The 22050-nt window shown below is 38.3% G+C and overlaps 1 protein-coding gene across 3 annotated transcripts in view; it reads right to left on the bottom strand.

Moving 5' to 3' along the window:
• Positions 1 to 21290, bottom strand: part of VPS13A (vacuolar protein sorting 13 homolog A) — a 284410-nt gene extending 263120 nt beyond the window's left edge. For all 3 annotated transcript variants that reach the window (XM_072604918.1, XM_072604933.1, XM_072604928.1), the window contains exon 1: positions 19840 to 21290. In XM_072604918.1, the coding sequence (XP_072461019.1) occupies positions 19840 to 19939 (100 nt within the window). In that variant the 5' untranslated portion in view covers positions 19940 to 21290. The remainder of the gene's footprint in view (positions 1 to 19839) is intronic.
• Positions 21291 to 22050: the final 760 nt, after the last annotated feature.

Raw genomic sequence — 22050 nt, 5'->3', positions numbered from 1 at the left:
CATTCAAAACGTTTTTTAAACACAAGAAAAAATGTAGGAGGAGACATAAAATTGGGTAAAATTGGGCAATTTTGTGAGTAACTCATTAAATATAGTATATAATTTTTTTTTAAAAAAATAAAACTAATAGGGGTGGAGCCAAGATGGCAGAGTAGAAGATGGACCTATAAAAGCTATTCCCCCATAGCCCACAAAATACCTGTAAAAAATGACTCTAAACAAATTCTAGAGCAGCAGAAGCCACAAAATGACAGAATGAAAGAGATTTCCAGCACAAGGCAGCCTGGAAGGCCAGCACTGGGCTCAGAGCAGAGCACAGCCCACAGAGACCAGCCTGGCCTTGGCCACATGGCACAGCAGGGACAGGACTGGTGCAAGCCTCAGGGGGCAGAATCCCCCACAGCAGCTGCAGGTTCCCAGACTGCTCAACCCACAAACACCAAAGACAGCTTCAAAGGGCAGTGAGAAAGCTCTTTCACCTGGGTAAGAAGAGAACGCAGTCTGGCTCCACCAGCAGTGGAGTAGCCACTGTAGCAGCAGTAGCCACTGCAGCAGCAGTGTCCATTTTTGGAGCCCTCCGCCTAAAGACCCTGGGGGAATTGAGCTGCTGATCTGCATCTCAGCCCTAAGTGGCAGCTCTAGGGTGAGGAGGAGCACTGGTATGGTGGACCTGGAGGTGGTTGTGGACAAGGAATTCTGCTTGCATATCCTGGGCAAAAAAAGCTTTTAGTTGCTCCCAGACCAGTGCACAGGCGAAGAAAGGAGTAAACTCCCCTCCCTTGATTGTGCCACCTTGGAGGAAATGAAAACACACAGGCCCCCAGAGTATAGCCCTTGACAAAGAACTCAAAAGTCAAGTAACTGGCTGGGAAAAGGCCCAAAAAAAGGAGAAAAGAATAAGACTATAGAAGGTTACTTTCCTGGTGAGCAGGTAATTTCTTCCATCCTTTCAGATGAGGAGGAACAAGGCACACCATCAGAGGAAGACCTAAAAGTCAAGGCTTCTCCATCCAAAACCTCCAAAATAAATATGCAATGGTCTCAGGCCATGGAAGAGCTCAAACAGGATTTTGAAAATCAAGTAAGATAAATGGAGGAAAAATTGGGAAGAAAAATGAGAGAGATGCAAGAAAATCATGAAAAGCAAGCCAACAACTTGATAAAGGAGACCCAAAAAAATGCTGAAGAAATTAACGCCTTTAAAAATAGACTAACTCAAATGGCAAAAGAGGCCCAAAAAGCCAATGAGAAGAAGAATGTTTTAAAGAGCAGAATTAGCCAAATGGAATAGGAGATTCAAAAGTTCACTGAAGAGAACAGTTCTTTAAAATTAGAATGGAACAGATGGAAGCTAATGACTTTATGAGAAACCGAGAAATTACAAAACAAACCCAAAAGAATGAAAAATAAAAGATAATGTAAAATATCTCCTTGAGAAAACAACTAACCTGGAAAATAAATCCAGGAGACACAATTTAAAAATTATGGGACTATCTGAAAGCCATGATCAAAAAAGAGAGCCTACACGTCATCTTTCATGAAATTATCCAGGTAAACTGCCCTGATATTCTGGAACCAGAGGGTAAAATAAATATTGAAAGAATTCACCTATCACCTCCTGAAAGAGATCCCAAAAGGAAAACTCCTAGAAATATTGTAACCAAATTCCAGAGTTCCCAGGTCAAGGAGAAAATATTGTAAACAGTCAGAAAGAAACAATTTGACTATTGTGGAAATATAATCAGGATAACACAAGATCTAACAGCTTCTACATTAAGGGATCACAGGGTTTGGAATATGATATTCCAGAAGTCAAAGGAACTAGGTTTAAAACCAAGAATCACCTACCCAGCAAAACTGAATATAATACTTCAAGGGAAAAAATGGTGTCAGTCAATGAAATACAAGACTTTCAAGCATTCTTGATGGAAAAACCAGAGCTGAATAGAAAATTTTACTTTCAAACACAAGAATCAAGAGAAGCATGAAAAGGTTAAACAGGAAAGAGAAATCATAAGTGGCTAACTAAAGCTGAACTCTTTACATTCCTACATGGAAAGATAATATTTGTTAACTCTTGAAATTTTCTCAGTATTTGGGTAGTTGGAGGGATTATACACATATGTATATAGACAGAGGGCACAGATTAAGTTGAATAGGAAGAGACCATATCTAAGTAAATAAAATTAAAGGGTGAGAGAGGAATATATTGGAAGGAGAAAAGGAAAAATGGAATGGGGCAAATTATCTCATAAAAAAGGCAAGAAAAAACTTTTTCAATGAAGGGAAAAGGGGAAGGTGAAAAGGAAAAACTGAAGCTTAATCTCATCACATTTGACTTAAGGAGGGAATAATATGTACACTCAATTTGGTATGAAAACCTATCTTACACTACAGGAAAGTAGGGGAGAAAGGGATAAATGGGGTATGGGGGTAATGATAGAAGGGAGGGCAAATGAGAGTAGGGGGGAATTAAAAGTAATCACTTTTGGGGAAGGATAAGGTCAAAAGAGAGAATAGAATAAATGGGGGGGCAGGACAGGATCGAGGGAAATATAGGTAGTTTTTCACGACATGACTATTATGGAAGTCTTTAGCAAAACTACACATATATAAACTATATTGAATTGCTTGTCTTCTCAATGGGGATAGGTGGGGAGTGAGGAAGGGAGAGAAGTTAGAACTCAAAGTTTTAGGAACAAATGTTGAGAATTGTTTTTGCATGTAACTGGGAAATAAGAAATACAGGTAACAGGGTATAAAAATCTATCTTGCCCTACAAGAGAGAAGATGGGGATAAGGGAAGGGAGGGGTGTGATGGAAGAAAGGGTAGACTGGTGGGAAGGGGCAAGGGAGAGTAGACTGGGGGAAGGGGCAAGGGAGGGTAGATTGAGGGAAGGGACAATCAGAACGTACAGTGTTTTGGGGGGGGGGAGAGGAGAGATGGGGAGAAAATTTGAAACTCAAAATCTTGTGGAAATGAATGTTGAAAACTAAAAACAAATAAATTGGGGGGGGGGGGGGAAGTATAATGAGCCAAATGGAAAAGGAGGCACAAAAACTCCCTGAAGAGAAAGCCTTAAAAAGTAGAATTGGCCAAATAGAAAAGAAGGTTCAAAAGGTAACTGAAGAAAACAATTGGTTGAAAATTATAATTGGGCAAGTAGAAGCTAATAACTTTATAAGATATCAAGAATCAATCAAACAAAATCAAAAGAATGAAAAAATAGAAGAAAATGCAAAATATCTCATTGGCAAAACAGATCCAGAAAAGATAATTGAAGAATTATTGGCCTAACTGAAAATCATGATCAAAAAAAGAGCCGGGACAACACCTTTCAAGAAATTATCAAGGGAAATTCCCCTGAGGTCCTTGAACCAGAGGGCAAATTAGTCATTGAAAGAATCCACCAAGCACCTTCTGAAAGAGGTCCTAAATTGAAAATGCTAAGGAACATCAGGGCCAAATTCCAGAACTGTCAAATCAAGGAGAAAGTACTGCAAGCAGCCAAAAAGAAACAATATAAATATCATGAAAACACAGTCAGAATTATATAGGACTTTGTAGTTTCTACACTAAAGAATTGGAGGGCTTGGAATATGATATTCTGCAAACGAAAGGAGCTTAGAGTATAACCAAGGATCAACTACCCAGCAAAACTGAGCATAATCTTTCAGGGGAAGAGATGGACATTTAATGAAAAAAGGGACTTCCAAATTTTCCTGATGAAATATCCAGAGCTGAACAGAAATTTTAATCTTCAAATAGAAGTCTCAAGAGAAGCATAAAAAGGTAAACAGGAAAAGCAAAAAAAAAGCCCATGTTATTCATTTTGGTTGAACTGTTTACATCCATATACGGGAAAATGACACTTTTATAACTATCTTTATTATGACATTTAGAAGGTGTATACATATACAGCCTTAAACCCAATTCACTCTGGAGTTCATAGACTGGACAATAAGTCCCTGCTCTCGCAGCACAGAGTGAATTTTAATAGTAAACAGTAACTGTTTCTCTTTGGGTCAGCAACTCTGAGGGTCTTCCCCTCCAAACTTTTTTTTTTTTAAGGGGCCATCCTTTGACTTACTTCTTTAAAAAGGACTATTCACTGAATGGTCACTCAAAGTGAAAACCTGAAAAAACCTTAGCCTAAAAAGGGCCAGAGTCTCCCACTGCATCCTGGGCCATCTCCAGTAGTCCTGATGAGTATCAGGCCACTGGACCCAGATGGCACTGGAGAAGAAAGTGAGACTGGTGACCTTGCACACCTCTCCCTCACTCAAATCCAACTCAACTCAACATATTATCATTCCCTGATGTCATGGTCCTCTTTGAGAACAACAAAGTCAGAGAGTATGGATGTAAACTGACCTTAATGTGATGATAAAAAAAAAATGCTTGAGGAGTGGGGGGAAAAGATTGTACTGGGAGAAGAGGAAAAGAAGAAGCAGAAAAGGGTAAATTACATCATACGATGTAATGCGAAAACCTATTACAGCAGAGGGAAAGAAGGGAGAGAAGCAAGCATTGTTTGAACCTTACTCTCATCAGATTTGGCTGAAAGAGGGAATATCATACACACTCAATTGGGTATAAAAATCTATCTTGCCCTATAAGAAGTAGGAGGGAAAAGGGGAGGGGGGCTGACAGAAAGGAGGGCAGACTGAGTGAGGCAAAATTCAGAAGCAAAACACAGGTGAGATGGAAAAGGGAGTGAGAAAAAACATATACAAGGGAAAATGGGATGGAGAGAAAGACACAAATAGTAATCGTAACTATGAATGGGAATGGAATGAACTCTCCCATAAAACTGAAGCAGATGACAGAGTGGATTAAGAACCATAATCCTACAATATATTGTTCACAAGAAATACATTTGAAGCAGAGATTGACACAGAGTAAAGGTAAAAGGCTGGAGAAGAATATAGTATGTTTCAACTGAAGTAAAACAGCAGGGGGTAGAATCCTGCTCTCAGACAAAGCAAGAACAAAAATAGAGCTACCTGAAAGAGATGAAGAAGGAAACTGCAACCTGCTAAAATGTATCATAGACAATGAAGAAACATCAACACTAAACACACATGCACCAATGGGACAGCATCCAGATTCTTAGAGGAGAGGCTAAGGGAGTTAAAGGAAGAAATAGCTAAACCATATCAGTGGGGGACCGCAACCTCCCCCTCTCAGAACTAGATACAAGAGAAGTAAAATAAACAAGGAAGAATGAAGGAGGTGAAAAGAATCTTAGAAAAGTTAGCTATAGCAGACTGCTGGAGAAAAATGAATGGGGATACAAAGGAGCACATGGCACCAACACAAAAACTGACATACAACAGGACATAAAAATCTCACAATCCAATGCAAAAAGGCAGAAAAAGTAAATGCATCCTTTTCAGACCATAATGCAATAAAAATTACACGCAATAAAGAGCCATGGAAAAATAAAGACTAAAAACTGGAAACCAAATAATCTAATCCTAAAGAATGGGTAGGTTAGACAACAAATCATGAAAACAATCAATAACTTCATCTAACAGAATGATAATAATGAAAACACATATCAAAACTTATGGGATACAGCCAAAGTAATTGTTAGGGGAAATTTTCTCTCTCAATGCTTACATTAATAAAATAGAGAAAGAAGACATCGATGAACTGGGCATGCAACTAAAAAAGCTAGAAAAACAACAAATTTAAAAATCCCTAATTAAATACCAAATTAGAGATTCTGAAAACCAAAGGAAAGATTAATAAATTTGAAATTAAGAAAACTATTGAACTAATATATGAGATGAATTTGTGGAGAAAAAATAATAAAAGATAGCCCATTTGATTTTTAAAAAGAAAACCAAATTACCAGCATCAAAAAATGAAAAGGGTGAATTCACCACCAAAGAAGAGAAAGTGAAAACAATAATAAGGAGCTATTTTGCCCAACTGTATGCCAATAAATTTGATAATCTAGGTAAAATGGATGAATATTTACAAAAATGCAAAAATACTTAAATAACCACATATAAGAAAAAGAAATTGAACAAGACATCAATGAACTCCCTAAGAAAATATCTCCAGGACCAGATGAATTTACAAGTGAATTCTATCAAGCATTTAAAGAACAATTAATTCCAATACCATATAAACTATCTGGGAAAATAGGTGGAATCCTACCAAATTCTTTTTACGATACAAAAAATGTTACTGATACCTAAATCAGGAAGAATCAAAACACAGAAAGAAAATTACAGATCAATTTCCGTAATGAATATAAATGCAAAATTAAATTTATATATATTTATTAGTGAAGAAATTAGAGCAACTTATCATGAGGATAATACACTATGACCAGGTAGGATTTATACCAGGAATCGAGGGCTAGTTCAATATTAGGAAGAACTACAAGCATAACTAACCATATCAATAACAAAACTAACAGAAATAATATAATTATCTTAATAGATGCAGAAAAAATTTTTTGACAAAATGCAGCATCCATTTCTATTAAAAACACTAGAGAACAGGAATGAATGAAGCCTTCCTTAAAATGATAGGCAGCATCTATCTAAAACCATCAGCAAGCATTATATGTAATAGGGATAAGCTAAAAACATTTCCAACAAGATCAGTGGTGAAATAAGAATGTCCATTATCAGCAATGTTATTCAATATGGTATTAGAAACATTAGTTTTAACTATAAAAGAAAAAGAAACTGAAGGTATTAGAATAGGCAAGGAAGAAACAAAGCTATCTTTCTGCAGATGACATGATGGTATGCTTAGAAAATCATCTAATCAACTAAAAAACTGCTTGAAATAATAAACAACCTTTGCAGAGTTGCAAGATATAAAACAAACCCAAATAAATCATTGGCATTTCAACATATAATTAACAAAGTCCAACAGCAAGAGATAGAAAAATTTCATTTAAAATTACTGTAGACAATATGAAATATCTCAGTCTACCTGCCAAGACAAACCCAGGAACTATATGAACACAATTACAAAACACTTTTCACACAGATAAAGTCAGATCTAAATAACTGGACAAACATCAGTTGCTCGTGGGTAGGCCAAGTTTATATAATAAAAATGACAATTCTACCTAAATTAATTTACCTATGCAGTGCCATACTAAACTACTAAAAAATTATTTTATAGAGCTAGGAACAAAAGGTCTAGAATATGAAGGGAATTAATGAAAAAGAAATGCAAGGGAAGGTAGCCTAGTTATAACAAATCTTAAAGTGTATTATAAAGCAACAATCATCAAAACTACTTGGTATTGGCTAAGAAATGGAGTAGTAGATCAATGGAAAAGGTTGGGTACACAAGACACAGCAGTCAATGACTACAGTAATCTACTCTTTGACAAACCCAAAGACTCCAGCTTCTGGAAAAAGAACTCATCATTTAATGAAAACTGCTGGGAAAACTTGAAAATAGTATGGCAGAAATTAGGCATACACCAACATCTTACACCATATACCAAGATAAAGTCAAAATGGGTACATGATTTAGATATAACAGTTGATAGTTTATCTGTGAGATTTATGGAGAACAGAAGATTTTATGACAAAACAAGAGATAGAGAACATTATGAAACTCAAAATGGATAGCTTTTATTACAGTAAATTGATAAGGTTTTACACAAGCAAAACCAATGCGAACAAGACTTGAAGGGAAGCAGAAAGCTGGGAAACAATTTTTACAACCAGTATCTTTAATACAGACTTTATTTCTCAAATATATAGAGAACTGAATCAAATTTATAAGAATTCAAGTCATTCCCCAATTGATAGTCAAAGGATATAAACAGGTGGTTTTCAGATGAAGAAATTAAAGCTATATATAGTCATAGGAAAAAATGCTCTAAATTATTACTGATTAAAAAATGCAAATCAAAACAGCTCTGAGATGCCACCTCATACCTATCAGAAATGACAAAGGCTGAAAGGGATGAGGGAAAATAGGTACACTGATGTATTATTGGTGGAGTAGTGAACTGGTCTAACCATTCTGGAGGAAAATTTGGAACTATGCCCAAAGGACTATCAAACTGTGCGTCCTTTGACCCAGCAATAACACTTCTGGATCTACATCCCAAAGAGATCATAAAAATGGGGAAAGGATCCACATGTACAAAAATATTTATAGCAACTCCTTTTGTGGTGGCCAAGAACTGGAAATTGAGGGGATTTCAACTCATCAACTGGGAAATGGCTGAATAAGTCATGGTATATGAATGTACTGTTCTAAGAAATGATGACCAGGCAGACTTCAGAAAAACCTGGAAAGACTTACATGACGGGGGTCGGTCCTAGGCGCCTGGGCGGATAGGGGCCTCCCCGGGAGTGGCAGCCCACCAATCCGAGGGAGACACGGCTCCCATAGAGGAGTTGTGAGCCCACGGGATTGGTCGGGTGGGCTGGATCCAATCGGGTGGTAGGCCTCGCCCTCGGGGCGGGTTAGGATGGCAGCCCGGAAGAACCTCCCTATATAAGACAACGCCCTGAACTGCTTGGGGGACTCCTCCATGCAATAAAGCTATGAACCTCCTGCGCATTGCCTGATTATTGCCTGCCGCCGTGTCCCCCGGGGTAGGTCCGGAGACGTCCGAAGCGGTGCCCACCGAAGGGAGATTCTCACTCGAAGGTCCCGGGGAAGAGAGCCGGGACACTTACATGAATTGATGCTGAGTAAAGTAAGCAGAACTAGAAGAACATTGTATACAGCAACAGCAAGGACTAACTTTGATAGACCTAGCTCTTCTCAGTAATGCAAGTGTCTAAGACAACTCCAAAAGACTCATGATGCAAAATGCAATCCACATTCAAAAAAAGACCTATAGAGTCTGAATGCAGATAGAAGCATACGATTTGCTCTCCTTTTTTTTGTTTGTTTCTACTTTCTCATAGTTTCTCCCACTGCTTCTGATTCTTCTTTACAACATGACTAATGTGAAAATGTTGAATATGAATATATACGTATAGCCTACATCAGCTGCATGCCATCTTGGGGAGGAGGGAAGAGAAGGAGGGGGAGAAAATTTAGAACTCAACATCTTAATAGAACTGAATGTTGAAAACGAAAAATAAATGAATAAATATTTTTTCTCATTTTAAATCAAATAACATACCATTTAACAGAACATTTGAGATTTTAACAACCTATTCCCAAAACATGAAGCTGAACCAGTGTAACTACCAAAGGCAGAAGAAAGGGAAAAAGTCTTGTCTAGACAGATTTACAGGTAAACTCATACAAACGTTAAAAGAACAATTTAATTAAAATAATTTAAAGAACAATTAATAACTGTGCTACACAAATCATTCAAGAACTGAGAAAGAAAACACTAACAACTCATTTTTTGAAGATTTTCTTTTGGGTTTTTTTGTATTTTTTACATCTTTATTTATTTTTTTAGCATTCTCTTTTTAAACTGCATTCCAAAGTGTATCCCTCCTCCCCATTCCCTCACCTGAGTGAGAAGGCAAGCAGTATGATATAAATTATAGATGTGAAATCATGAATGACATATTTCCATATGAGTCATATTAAGAAAAAAAGCAAAAAAAAAAAAGAGAGAAAATCATACTTCAATTTGTACACAGAGTTTATCAGTTCTTTCTCTGGAGGTGGATAACATTTATTTTTATCATGAATCCTTTGAAATTGTCTTGGATCGATATACTGATAAGAGTATCCAACCAAGACTTTCACAGTTTATCATCATTACAACACTGCTACCAACTCACTTTTATAGACAAATTAGTACTGATAGCTAAGTTACAGTGTTAAAGCAAAGGGAATATTACAGATAACATATAACCAATGAATATTGATAAAATAAATTTAAATAAATTCTAAGGAAAAAGAGCTATCATAAAATAATCCAAAAAATTATTATATGTACTTTGGATTTATATCAGGGATATAAAGATGGCTCAGCATCAGCAAAAATAAATAAATAAAAGTAAAATTACCAAAAGAAAACATTTTAACAAAAGTGCTCCCCAAATGATTATCTTGATAGATGCAAAAGAAATCTGAGAAAGCACATTTCTGCTAAAACAACAACAAAATATAGCCATGGGGCTTGGGGAACATTTTTATTACAGTAAAAAATGATGTCTAAAACCAAGTTTCAGTCATCTACAATGAGGAAACTCTAAAAGTTTCCAAGTCAAGACAGAAGTAAAAGTAAAGCTGTCTCTTTACTCGTTATTTGACATCTGTGATAGCGATAAAACAAAAGAAAGAAGTTAAAGATGTAAACATAGGCAAAGAAAAATAAGATTATCTATACTTGCCTATGATATGATAGTTTACTTAGCAAACCCCAAACAGCCAAAAAAAACACCTCACTTACAAGTGATAGTTTCAGCAAAGTAGCAGGATATAAAGTATATCCATAAAAATTAAAGGCGTGTCTACATGGAAATGTTTTAAATGTGAAAAGAAACAACAGAAAGTCCCACTCAAAAATGCACAAAATATCCTCAGTTCTATCTACTAAGGCACAATCAACACACGTAAACACCTTCCTAAAACATTCTTTAAAGAATTAAATATCTAGACGGACATTTGCTACCAATGGTTGAGCTGTGCCTTACTCTTAGAAACTATACCACTACCTCAGTTAGTTTACAGATAAACCAAACTAACAAGTACGGTTTCAGAGAACTAGACAAAACAAAATTTAGGAAAACAAAAGATATAAGAATCTCAGTAGAAATAACGGGGAGAAAGTAAGATTAAATGGGGATGGCATTTCCAAACCTTAAACTACAGTACTTGCTTTTTGTAAGTTGACCCTTCCAAAGACCTCTACATACTGCAATTTTAATGAAATGTGAATTTGCCCATGTACGTCAGGAAGATTTTGTTACCCTTTCAGAGTTTAGTTTCTCAGGATCAACAGTCATGGCAATGTCTAATTTCCAGGTTTTTTGATGATAAATCCCAGAATAGCTCCAAGGACTCTAGATAGTAGTTCCTAGAATCATAGTGACGGTCCTATTGCAACTGCACTGTGAGAAATCGAGGACATGCAGTACTTACTACGCCTGTGCAGAATGACAATACTGCTTAAGTTAACTTGTCAGCTTAATGTTGGCAAGATGCCTTTTTTGTCTGTTACCTTATAAAGCAAGTAGGCACTGGTCAGTGAGTGGGAAAACCACAGGGAACCCACAGGGGAATCTTGTGTATGCCTTGACCAGTTCCCATCAGGGATTTAGGGAAGTGCACAAGCTGTGCCTATCTCAACTGACCCCATCAAGAGGTAAGAGCAGCTGCCTCCTCTTCTCACCTGCCCCTGCGAGAAGGGAGATTAGGGAATGCTGGAGGAGTTGATGCGCCCACTATCAGCAACTCCCTCTTGAAAAGACTAGAGTAGAATAAAATAAGATTATTAACCCCTCAAAAGGTCTCTGCCTGTCTGACCAGATCAACAGTGAACCTGTTAGAGGCTGGCATCCAAAAACTCCACTGCCTCCTATGTGTTATCTGTGAAACAGCCCACAACATGAAGAAGGGAGAGAGGGAGGAAGAAAGGAGGTCTTGCGCTTGGCAAAGGGAGAGGACTAGCACATGATTCAAGGACACATAGGGTCCAAGGACAGAGAAGCGAGAACAGGAGGAGGAACCCCCAGGGGGTCAGTGCCAGCCAGGAGGCAGAGGGCCTAGCTAGAACCAAAGAGGGTGACAGGTGGAGGTAGATATGTGGAGGCTGGACACAGACACAGATAGGAGAGGATGAATACCAAGCAGGAATGAATTCAGATAAATGGGGAGAGAAAGACGGTAATTCAGCATGAAAAGACAGAAGACAGACACAAGGTAAGTGGACAGCAGGTCTCAAGCCAAGCCCTTCATCCCATGGAGGCGGTGCAGTCTCTGACTGAGTGGCTTTTGTTGTAGGAGGTTTTTCTGGTGGATGGGGGGTGGGATGCAGAGCACCCAGGAAATGGAAATGGGCAGGAAGAGACTGCACAGTACAGCACAGTACAGTAAAGTTAACACCGGTGGGGGGTTTTGGAATGCAGATTTCAGAATTCTTTGCATAATGCAAGTTTACATAAAGCAAAAACTTTCTTCTATAATAAAACAGAACAACCTTATAAGAATCAGTAACAGATTTATCGATAGCTCAGCATTCAATAAACCTGAGAATGAAAATTACTTGAGAAAGAATTCCTTGACAAGAATTACTGGAAAAACTGAAAAGCAGAAGGCCCAACAAACACTATATGCCATATGTCAGAATAGGATAAAAATGAAAAGATGACTGGAATATAATTCACACTACTAAAGAGAATTAGAAGAGAATCAAATTAGCCATCTTTAGCTATGGTTTGGAAGAATCCTTACCAAAACAAAAGAATAGAGGCGATCAAAAATATTAAGTAGATAAATTTGATTACAGGGAATTGAAAAGCTTTTGAGCTATACAACTCAGCTAGGATAACAGGTGGTCAATGGGGGGGAACTGCAATCAATATTTCTCATAAAGGTCTGATGTTCAAGAAAAGGAATGAAGATGAATCAACATTTAAGACCCAGAATCATTCTCCGTTGGATGAGTGTTCAAATGATATGAACAGTTTCCCAAAAAACATTTACAATCCACAGTATTAACCACATGAAAGATTGTTCTTAATCACTAAAAATAAAAGAAATGCAAATCAAAATCACTCTGAGGTTTCATCTCACAACCAGCAAGTTGACAAAGACAACAAAAGATGGGAATAGTCAATGCTGGAGCGGCACATAAATACTTTGTTGGATGACTGAACTGACTGAATCATTCTGAGAGCAACTTGGAATCATACTGTTGCTTTTAGTGACTCAGAGAACCTCTGCTATCACCTCAAAAAGGTCCCATATCAACCAAAATATTTATACCAGCACTTTTTGCAGTAGTAGAAAATTAGGAACAAGGTAGATGTCCGTTTATTAACTAAATGAGTAGCATCACATTTGTAAAATAGAATATTATTGTACTGTAAGAAATGATAAATATAAAGAAGTCAGAGAAACACAGAAAAATTAAGAACTGATGCAGAATGCCCACAAAACAAGAAAAACAATATCCAAAATGTCTACAACAATACAAATAGAAAGATGAAAAAACTGAATTCTGTGTAATTATAATGACCAAGAATCTGAGTTCTGAGGAAGACATAAGAAACTGTACTTCCCTTACCTCCTTGTTTGCAGAGGATAGATAATATGGGCATGGAATATCATATATACTGTTAAGGTTCAAGTGATATAAAAAAATTATTGATGAGTTTTAAGTGCATATGAACTTAACTAGCAGAGACTAACCAAGTTCTTCATAGAATCTACTTCTCCATCAGATTGTGACACATAAACGACAATTATCTTCACAATGTTCTTTTTGCAAATGTTAGCCACAAACACTTACAGACAAGATGACAAGTATCTCATAAAATTGCTTATTATCTTTAGATGTAGTAAGTTAATAATAAAAGCATAATCTATAATACAAGTGATTTATTCAACCTTATTCACCTTGTCAGTACTTTAGTAAAAAATGTCTTTTGAATTTAATTTTAAAAATCCTATGCTAATATTTTCCTTACATCTTTCTGTCTATAACTTTTCATTATAAGACAAGTTTAAGATATAAATTTAAATGTTTATTACTCCATTAACATTCTACTGCTAATAGCTGATACAGAATCAACATTCTTATTACAATATGCAAAAGGCTCACAATTAGCACATTAAGATTTAATAAAATTATAAGCATAACTGAAAACTTTCTGCCATATTCCTAGTCACTGAAAAATAAAAAGTACACTCTAATCATTCAAAAACTCTGGGTAGTAACTAACTTTTAGATAGTGCTTATATTTTGAACAATGCCTTTCACTACTGTTTTTACATATATCGTAATTAAATCTTTATATGCCCCTACAAGTTGTTCTGCATATCACAACATTAACTCTATCAAAAATTTCCCCTACTACAAGAATCACAGATAGGTTAGTTCAAATATCTTGTATAAATAAAAACCATTTTAATTATATTTTAAAGGAAATATCTTCCTAAATAAAAGCTAATTAAAGTTTATAATACTTAACATATCATACTCCAGGCAATGGCTGTTAGAAACTCTTTTAACTTTGGGCAACTCATCAGTCTCTCAGAAACGCAAACAACTCCTTAAAACTATAAATTGCAAGATGGTAGATGGACTTTTCTCACCAGGAGTCCTCTATACTGCTGAAAACCACACCCACTTTCAAAATCCACAAGTATTTATTGAGTGCTAGAAGTTATAAAGGATATAAAATAAATTTTTCAACTACAATATCCCATCAAGTTTGAGATCATGCTTAGTCAAGCAGACACCCAATAAATGATCATGTAGTAAAGGCAATATCTACAAAACAGAACCATGAAACCAAATTACAGGAATGAAATCATTCCACCCACAAAATTTTCTAAAAAACACTGAGAAATGCACAATAGTATCACCCTAAGGTAAAGTCAACTTTATTAAAGGTCTTAAAGGAAGAAATGATTCACTAAGCCTGATTTTTCAAAAAATACAACTATATTTTTAATAGATGAAGAGTGACAAAGTTTATTTAAGTGTTTTGATACTTAAAAAGGAAAATGAGAACTGTCACAGATCATCTTGATAGAATGCATTCTTTATGAGGAATCACTCCCACAGTCTGGAATGCCCCTCCCCCATCAACTTGCTTCCCTTTAATATCCAGCTCAAATCTCACCTCCAAAACAAAACTTTTCTCAAGACTAGTCCAATCTAGTAATCTCTCCCTCTATATTCTGAGCAATTAGATTGCAAGTCTCTTGAGATCAGGTCCTGTTCTATATGGTTTCATATTCTGAGGCCTTCCTCAAGATAAAGGCTCAACTAATTGATGTGCTGCTAGTGCTCTTTTAAAAGACTGCCACTAAGTCATACTGTGTTTTCATAACTTGCAAACATAAATAAATTTTAGTCAAAAAAAACTGAAGAGAAGGTGCTAACTTAACCAAAGGGTATGGAACACAGAATTGATTTAAAGAACCTTTGTTAAAATGGTATAAAAATTAGGAAATCTGAGAAAGGATTCAACTGCACAAATACAACATAAGGTATATATAAGCAGAGGTAGAAAAGACACTAAAGGATTACAGTAAATACAAGCATAAATGCATGTTTTTAAGTGTTATACCCAGAATCTTGGCCATAGCCCAGAGATATGGAAGCACTAGACCACTTGCAGTAGAGGAGAAGGGGTACTCCAAGTGCAGACTTGCATATACTATCAGACACAGGTTTCTGTTTAACTATTTTTCTTTGTTAGAAACATGTGTCTATAAGATATCTGGGAGCAGTTGAGATGGAAAAGTAAAAGGCGACAATAAAACTTATTTAGAAAATAAAAGATCATAATACTATAATGCCTATAGAATTATATGCACATCTATGAAGAATTAAAATATTAAAAATTCTATGAAGTAGAGAAGATATAACCAAATAAAAAAAGGATTCTTAACCTAGGGCCCATGAATCTTTTTAAATATTTTGATAACTAATTCAATATAAGTGGTTTTCCTTGTAATCACATACACATACAGAAGTGTGTTTATAAAACTTTACATATTAAAAACATTCTGACAAGGGGTCCCATAGGCTTCAGACTGCCAAAATGTGACATTAAAAAAAGGTTAAGAATCCTTGAAATACGGGATCATTTCAATTACATGAAACTAAAAAGCTTTTGCACATACACAACTAGAATTGGGAAGGAAGCATTAAATTAGAGGGAAAAAATTCACATCAAACACTTTCGGATAGAGGTCTGATAAAAAAGATATATAGGAAACACAAATATTTACATAGTCAAAACACCATTTTCTATTGGATCAAAGATATGCACAAATAGTTCTCCAAAGAACTGTAAACTATTAACAACCATATGGAAGAAAGTTCTAAATCACTAATAATAAGAGATAAGAAGAAAACTCCAAATCAAAACAACACTGAGAGGTTTCACCTCAACCCAACAAATTAGCAAAGATGACAAAAGATGGGAAGAGTCAAGGAGCTGCGCAAAGAAAAGCACATAAATGCACTTGGTGAAGCTGTGAATTATGGGTCAAACCACTGTGAAAAGCAATTTGGAATTCTGCCTGAGATACCATGGCTTAGCATATATCCCAAGTAGTTCAATGACAAAAAGAAAGGCTCAATATACATCGATATATTTGGCCTCAATATACACCAATATATTTGGCAACACTGCAGTAGCAAAGAGTGGAAACAAATTAGATGTCCACTTATTGGAGAAAGGGAGTTAGGTAGTTCAGTGGATAAAGCACTGGCTTGGAGCGAGGAAGACTCATCTTCAATAGTTCAAATATGGCTTCAGATACTTAGTAGCTGAATAACCCTGGGCAAGTCCCTGTTTGCCTCAGTTTCCTCATCTCTAAAATGAGCTGAAAAAAGAAATGGCAAACCATTCCAGTATCTCTGCCAAGAAAACCCAAATGGGATCACAAAGAGTCAGATATGACTGAAGCAAATGAATAACAACAAAGATTCATGAATGGGTAAACAAATTGCAGTACATGAATACAGTGGAATATTACTGCAATGTGCAAAATAAACATGAATATAAGGAAGCATGGGAAGACATATGAACTGTTGCAGAGCAAACAGAACCAGGAAAACAATATATACAATGACAATAATAATGCAAATGGAAAGAAAACAAAAATAAAACAACTGAAACTGCTGTAAAATTATAATGACTAAGCTTGGCCCTAAAGAACAGATGTGATTTCTCTCTCTGCTTCTTGGAGAGAACTACAGATGTGGAAGATTACATATAATGATGATCTTGGTTGATATATTTTGTTTTGCTAATCAGGTGGCTTTTTTTGTATTCTTTGTTATAAAAACAGTTCTCAGGGAAGATGAGGAAGAAGTAATAAAATGAAAAAGGTGATATAAAAAGAAAAGATATCAATAAAAATTATTTTTTTAAAAATCCCTAGTATCTTTGAGAAGGTAAAGGGGTTGTCATTCACAGTAACTATGAATTAGTCCTCTTACGTTCCTTTGAACAATCTACTCTCACTGAGATGAAAGTTTTAATGGGGAAGTAGAAGAACTGTTGCAAATATTATAGCATAAGACACTTTAGGGGGTACTGAAGGCTTAAAAGCAGAGTACCACATAGATAGATTGCAGCAACATGTACACTGAAGACACAGAAAGAAGGATAAGGATAGGGATTAGAACTGTGATACCATTCATAAAGGCAGCTCCAGGATGAGGAACCTCTCCACCACAGCAAGCTGTCACCTTATCTGCACCTCACAGACTTAGCATAGCCCGGAGCATAGCCTAGGGTCCCATAGTCAGTATGTGTGTGGCATGACAAGAACCCAGGTCTTCTTAACTCTAAGCCTAGTTCTCTATCCACTGAGCAATGCTGACTCGTTTAAAAAAAAGTAACAAATTTCACTTATATTAAAATACTACCTGGCACCAACATAAAGTATCTTCCTCCCTACAGTTCCTGTCCCTAACTGCTCCTAGGACTCAGAGCTCAAACCACTACTTACTATAGAGTTCAACTAAGTTACATATTAAATGGGTTTTTGTGGCCTGCATTGGAAAGCTGAACATAATAATATTGTTTCTCTGGGAAAGTTGCAAACAAATCTTACAAACTAGCTTTGGAATGTAACCCTTTCAGGCTTACTATGTATGTGCAGAAAAAGCAAGAGGTATCATAGCAGGTTCAGTATCAGAAATGTGCTAATGCTGAAATTGGTTTCATTACTACACAGTTTCCAGGCAAGTAACAGATCAAAACTTCTGAGTCATTTAAATCAGCATTTTGACAATGATGTGCAAAAGATGAAATATACGATCTCACTGATTTTTACTCCATAGCATCAAGTTTCTATTTTTGAAACAGTAGAATTGTTAATGATAACATTCTATAAATGTGCAAAATTTTCTATTACAAAATTGTACATTTCTTTTTACTTGAAACCCTGATGTATATTGTCCAACCAGTAAAAAAAACTATATTAAAGAATTTCATTTCACATTTACATACTATTAGAACTGAAGAGGACCTGAAGGATCATTTTGTCCAATCCCTTCATTTTACAGATAAGGAAACTGAAGCCTCAGAAGCAGTCACGTGAAATGCCCTATATCTCTTAGCAGAGGCAAACACCAGGCATTCAACATAGTAACTTTCTTCTGAAACACAGGATTATTTGTAAACTGTAGGCACTTTTCACAATACCCAGTGAAAATGAACTACATATATTAACACTACTAACTTGAATGTATTTGCAAACTTCCACCAATGAACAAAACATTTCCCCTTTATTCTTAGAGCAGTTTTCCAGAGGAGGATGGGACTGCTTTATGATGTCCATTTTTGTATCCACTTATAAAATGGAGATGCTAAACTGACAAAGAAATTAAACAATTTATCAAACATGACCATTATTAGTTAGAAGCTGGCTAAGCTAAAACTTAAAGCTACTAGGTAACTAATCACAATGTTAACCACACTGTAAAGTGAAAAATACATTTAAAAAATTCATCGGTAGACTGCACCTCAAGCTATATATCACTCCAGAAACTTTAAGCTTCAGTTGATCAGGAAAAAAACCTCAGACGTTAAAAGCTAATCCTGAAGAAAGTCTCCAAAAGAAGGGTAAATATTTCTAAAAAGTGACTAGTTTTGACATATTTATTTGAAAAATTTCAAATAAGTCACCATTAGCCAGTTTGTCAGTAACATATACTGGTTAATTTGTCTGCCTAACTTACTTGAGCAACTTACTAACTTCCGTGACAAATTGAGGTGCACAAAGCGCTAAAAATAAGTCTCTAAAACAAATTTGGCATTAGTGTAAACTGTAATAAAATAGGATTCGGTATTTCACTAGTCGGCTAAACTTATTTTCCTATCAATTTTGCCCGCTCTTAATATGCTAAACCAATTTGTAATTTGCGTCCTTCCTAAACACAAAATCCCAAAGCAATGAGGAATAGACACTAGTAGCAGCATAACTTAGCAGCAATGAACAGGCTAAAATTTGTAGAGACTGGCAAGGAACGAAAATAAAAGTGAATGTCATCCTTCCCATTAAATGAAACTAGGTTACGACGAAGAAATTTTAAGTCAGTTGTCTCACCTTCACGTGTCAAGCAACGTGAGGTACTAACTTGCCTCTCCTGGTCTCCGTTATAACCGAAGGGGCACAATAACCAAGAAAATAAAACAAAAGTAGAACCTTTTCTCTTGCTTAACAATCATATCCCTCCCAAAAAAGAAAATTAAAGCAGCTGGGATGAAAGGAAAAGGGGCATTTATTTCAAGTCAATCCATTTCCTTCGGTCTTGTTAAAATACGGAGAGATGAAGTTTTCTTTAAAAAAATTAAATGAAAATTGACAGGCAGGGAGAACACCCCCAACTTTATGTAACCTGACCGTCTTGGGGTGACTGGAGTGTCACAAAAAGGGAGAGCGCAGTGCAATCCAGACCCCTGGAGAAGGGAGGGACCCCAGCAAAGAGAGGGGTTCCGGGGGGTCGGGTGGGGGGCAAAGCAGCCCCAAAAAAAGGGCTGGAAGGAGGAAAGGCGTGCCCACGTGTGCGAGCGTGAGCCAGGGGATACACGCGGGAGAGCGAAGGCGCACGGACCGCGGTCCCTCGCGGCGTGGGGCAGCTCCAGCCGGCTTGGGGCACGCCGGGGCGTCCGGAGGGAGTGGGAGTGGGCGACGGGTGGGCGGGCAGGAGGTCTCGTTACCTCCCCAGATGCCCAGCGTCAGCTGGGAAGTGTCCAGGTTCACCACATAATCCCCCAAAAACCGATTCAACACGTCCACGACCACCGACTCGAACACCATCTTCCACGGCCGGGGTAGAGGTCGCCCCCGCGACCGGCTCTTCTTCGTCCCCCTCCCCTCCCCGGCGCCGGTCCACCTGTCAGCCCCGAAAGGACCTCTCGCGACTCGGGCTCTGACTCGGGGAGTGGCGCCACCACCCGCAGGACACTAGGTCCCGCCCGGACCATGGGAGGGGCGGCTCGAAGGGGCTGGCCCGCAGCGGCCGCGGCTGACTCCGGGAGCAGAGACGGAAGGCGGCAGCCAGAACACGCGTGCGCGAACGCACGGGGCGGGGAGAGGGAGACAGAGAGAGAGGTGACAGAGAGGGGCGGGTCGAAGTAAAGCCCGGTGCGCGCGCGCGTGCGCTAAAGTGCCGGGGGAAGCCTGCGCAGCTCTCCTAGGCCTGGAGCCGGAGGCGCCACCCCCACCGGTGACGCCAGGGACAGGCTAGTCTTCCACTCCTCCCCGCCTCCTGGTTGTCTAGGCAACAGAGCACGTGCTCCGAAGCCTGTTCTGGGCGCGTCTGCGGGGGGCTGCGTCTTCACGTAAAGCTTCGACTTCCCTTTCCACTCCCTCCTCCTCTTCTCCCGGGGCCGGACCTTAGGGCCTGAGTGGACCGGTACAGGTGACCCATCCCCCCCATGCGGGCGCGTGAGTGACTGCGCGAGGCGACGGTTACACCCCAGCGGGACGCCCCTCCCCCTCCAGACCACCGCAACGGCCGGCGGGGAAGCGCGTTGTTTACGGGGCGCCCCGGTGTTATCAACCGACTGAGCTCTATGGGGGCGGAGGCGGTCCAGGGCCCGGCCTCGCCTTTTACACCGGGAGCTCCAGCTTTGATTGTTACTCTTTGTCTTTGTGCAACTTTGTATCCTCCGCGCTTTGCCGCGTGCCTGGAACGTCGTGGGCGATTACCAAATGCTTGTTACTAAGTAGCCATTACCTAGAGTATCAGGATCTATTAGGATCCAGCTAACCCGAATTTTATCATAAAAGCAGGTTATTTCTTACTATGAGTAACCTTGGAAGTCATCTGGCTTTTCTTTCTTTTATGCAATTCTGGGGTCAGAATGACAGGCTACAGGCCCAAGGGAGACCTTCACCCCTTACCCTAAAAGAATTTGAGTCCCCTTGGTCTATTGACCCCATTGAATTTTCCGGGAACCTTTCCACTTTATATGACCCGAGGCCATAAACTTTTCATTATCACTACAGTCTCTGTTACCCTTAACCAGCCTAGCCCTCCATTCTCTTCTCTCCAGGTAGCCTTCAGCTACTTCCCACCCTTAATCCCAGACTCTAGGTTCCTGGAGTCTGACCTCTAAGTCACCCAGTACCATCACGATCCTCCCTGGACCCCCTTCTCCCATCACCCCAGACTACTAGACCAACCCAAGATCCCTCCCTAAAATCTTTCTCTGTATAAGATTCGTTCCATTTCTATGAAGGGACTCAGATTCCTTAAGAATCTAGCCAATGGGGAGATTTCTTAGGGGTCTGGCCAACACAGAGGATCTTTCATAAATTTTGTTTTTCTTTGACTGAAAGAAGACCTGAGTGGAATTCATTAGAGCAGGACCCAACCTGTTGCTATTTGAGGTTCCTCATCCTTAAACCTGGCCCCAGATGGCTCAGGAGAAGAAAGTGAGGTTGGTGACCTTGCAGTAGCCCTTCCTCGCTTAAAACAAAGTCAAGTGCAAGTCATGTCATCATTTCTCTAATGTCATGGTCTTCGAAAAGGAAGGTCCAACACAACAAACCTCACCAAGAGGACCAAGATTTCCAAATCCAGCCCTGTATTCAACTACCTGTGTGACCTTGGGCAAGTCAGTTTTTTCATCTGTAAAATTAAACTAGGTGAGTTCTGAGGTCCCTTCCACCTCTATCTCCTATGAGCTTTCATAAATTAATCCAACTCAGATTTTATCAGGCTAATCAATAAACATCTTTAAAAGTACCTACTAAGTACCAAGCACTGGAAATTTTAAAAGAGGCAAAAGACAGGCCCTGCCCTCAAGGACTTTCCTGTCCAATAAAGGAGATAACATGCAAACAAATGTAGCCAAAACAAGCGATATAAAAGATAAACTGGAAGTTTTCAGTAAGGGGCAAAAATGTCGCTGGTCTCTTTA

Source organism: Notamacropus eugenii, chromosome 1, assembly GCF_028372415.1.
Source record: "Notamacropus eugenii isolate mMacEug1 chromosome 1, mMacEug1.pri_v2, whole genome shotgun sequence".
In the NCBI taxonomy this organism is placed as follows: domain Eukaryota; kingdom Metazoa; phylum Chordata; class Mammalia; order Diprotodontia; family Macropodidae; genus Notamacropus; species Notamacropus eugenii.
The sequence above is the reverse complement of the archived record's forward strand: the minus strand, read 5'-3'. Positions and strand labels throughout refer to the sequence as shown.